Source organism: Coenobita brevimanus, chromosome 60 (genome assembly GCF_032717465.1).
Source record: "Coenobita brevimanus isolate Jiangsu-jjx chromosome 60, ASM3271746v2, whole genome shotgun sequence".
In the NCBI taxonomy this organism is placed as follows: domain Eukaryota; kingdom Metazoa; phylum Arthropoda; class Malacostraca; order Decapoda; family Coenobitidae; genus Coenobita; species Coenobita brevimanus.
Genome location: NC_137013.1, coordinates 3132062 through 3134258, shown reverse-complemented (window position 1 = coordinate 3134258; position 2197 = coordinate 3132062). Strand labels below are relative to the sequence as shown.

The 2197-nt window shown below is 38.4% G+C and overlaps 1 protein-coding gene across 1 annotated transcript; it reads left to right on the top strand.

Annotated features, from left to right (window-relative positions):
- The first annotated feature begins 228 nt into the window (after window positions 1-228).
- Window positions 229-1959, top strand: LOC145403155 (cuticle protein 19-like). The gene is made up of 3 exons (XM_080274976.1): window positions 229-240; window positions 1338-1412; window positions 1651-1959. Exons 1-3 carry the CDS (start codon window positions 229-231, stop codon window positions 1957-1959), a joined length of 396 nt encoding a protein of 131 aa, XP_080131102.1.
- Window positions 1960-2197: the final 238 nt, after the last annotated feature.

Genomic DNA, 2197 nt, shown 5'->3' with positions numbered 1-2197 from the left:
ATGATTGCAAAATGGAACACATTGTTTGTTTCATTACGACAAAAGCTATATTTATCACACCATTCAGCCTAAAGTTGCTGCAACTCGTAAAAACTGGGACTGTGGCAACTGGGAGGAGCAGCAGGAGGAAAAGAGGCGAGGGAAGGAGGCAGAGGAGGCGGGTGTGGGTATATATAGGACTACAGCCTGTACCTCCTCAGTTACGTCTCCACCGACCCACAGTCAACAATGAACACTAAGGTATACCTTCACCGATTCTTATTAGTTCTTAACATGGTCAAAAGCCGACTGACAGCAAGTTAACGGAATATTACACACACACACACACACACACACACACACACACACACATATATATATATATATATATATATATATATATATATATATATATATATATATATATATATATATATATATAATCTTATCAGCCGTTTGAGTATCCACTGCAGGACCGGCCTATCTCGACCGAAGTGGGGACGATTCAGCCAATGTATCTCTACCAAGTGGCTTAGGCTGTCTGGTAGAGATTGTAAGTGGGGTGAGAAGTGCTTGTAAGTGTAATTGTAGTGTTGTAGTGGCTTGGGATGTGTGTGTAGTCTGTGAACCAAGTGTAATCGGCCCGCGCAAGCCGACTGGGTGTAAGCATACTTTATAGTACTGTATGCTACACTGGTTCAACCACAGCACTCCTTATGTCCGCCAATGCAGTACATGGCCAGAAGAACGCTCCCAGTTTATTACCCTGGCGGGGCGCGAACCCTCGTTCTTCAGTGTACGAAAACGCACACTTTACCACTGTACATTATATATATATATATATATATATATATATATATATATATATATATATATATATATATATATATATATATATATATATATATATATATATATACTATATATATATATATATATATATATATATATATATATATATATACATATATATATATATATATATATATACATATATATATATATATATATATATATATATACTATAAATATATCTATATATCTATCTATCTATCTATCTATCTATATATATATATATACTATATATATATCTATATATCTATCTATCTATCTATCTATATATATATATATATATAAACTCATTTTTTTTCCTGATGATTTGAGTTCATTTAAGTATTCGTCAAAAATACCCTGAGATGAATTATATGCTGGGCAGAGGTATGATGAGATTATGAAAAACGGTGTAATTCATATGCTAGAAATTGAAATCAGTGTTGGACCTACCGTGAATACTTTGGTTTTAATGAGTGGATTAATTATTATCTTGGAAAAGTAAACATTTCTTGGCTTGCTTACAGATCCTCATCTTGCTTGGTCTGGCTGCTGTGGCTGCTGCCGACAGCCGGGAATTCCGAGGTTATGGCGACTCCCGTGTAAGTCACAGACAAAAGAAAATTATTGAGACACTGTCATAGCTTTGGAAATGAGATCATAATTACATCTTTCATGAGGTTACTCATGTTGAACACATCGACTCTGTACACGATGTTATCTGTTCTATTCATTAAATAACCACTAAGGATGTTTGAGATTTGAGATGAAGACTATTTCTTGAAGTTCTCCCTTAGCATATAGTTCACCCTGAATATGTATATTATTTCCCACCAACAGTCTTTCGAGTCCTACGAGTCCAGCGAGGCCAGGTACGACTTCAACTATGCCGTGAGGGACGACTCCTCCGGCAACGACTTCGGTCACCAGGAGGCCCGTGACGGCGACAACACCCAGGGGTCGTACTACGTGCACCTGCCCGACGGTCGCCGCCAGACGGTGACCTACTACGTGGACGGTGACTCCGGCTACATCGCTGACGTCAAGTATTCCGGCGAAGCTCGCTACCCCGACTCCTACGAGTCAGCCTCCTTCGAGTCCTACGAGGCTCCCCGCCGCCGTTACTACGACTCCAACGAGTCCAAGTAAATCTAATACGGGCGTCTAAGAAATCGGCTTAAAGGATACCGCCCCCGCCAAAGATGTCTGGTACACCTTCCCTCCCAATTTGCTGGACTCTCTTTTTTTAAATTATTTATTGTATGAATGTGATTTTATTTATTAAAACAATAACTCTTCGTAGTGCAAATTCCATACAACTTTTGCGTCCATTTTCTTGTCTCATCTTGAAATTTCTCCGGAATTATGTTCCTTCTTTTCATAGGAG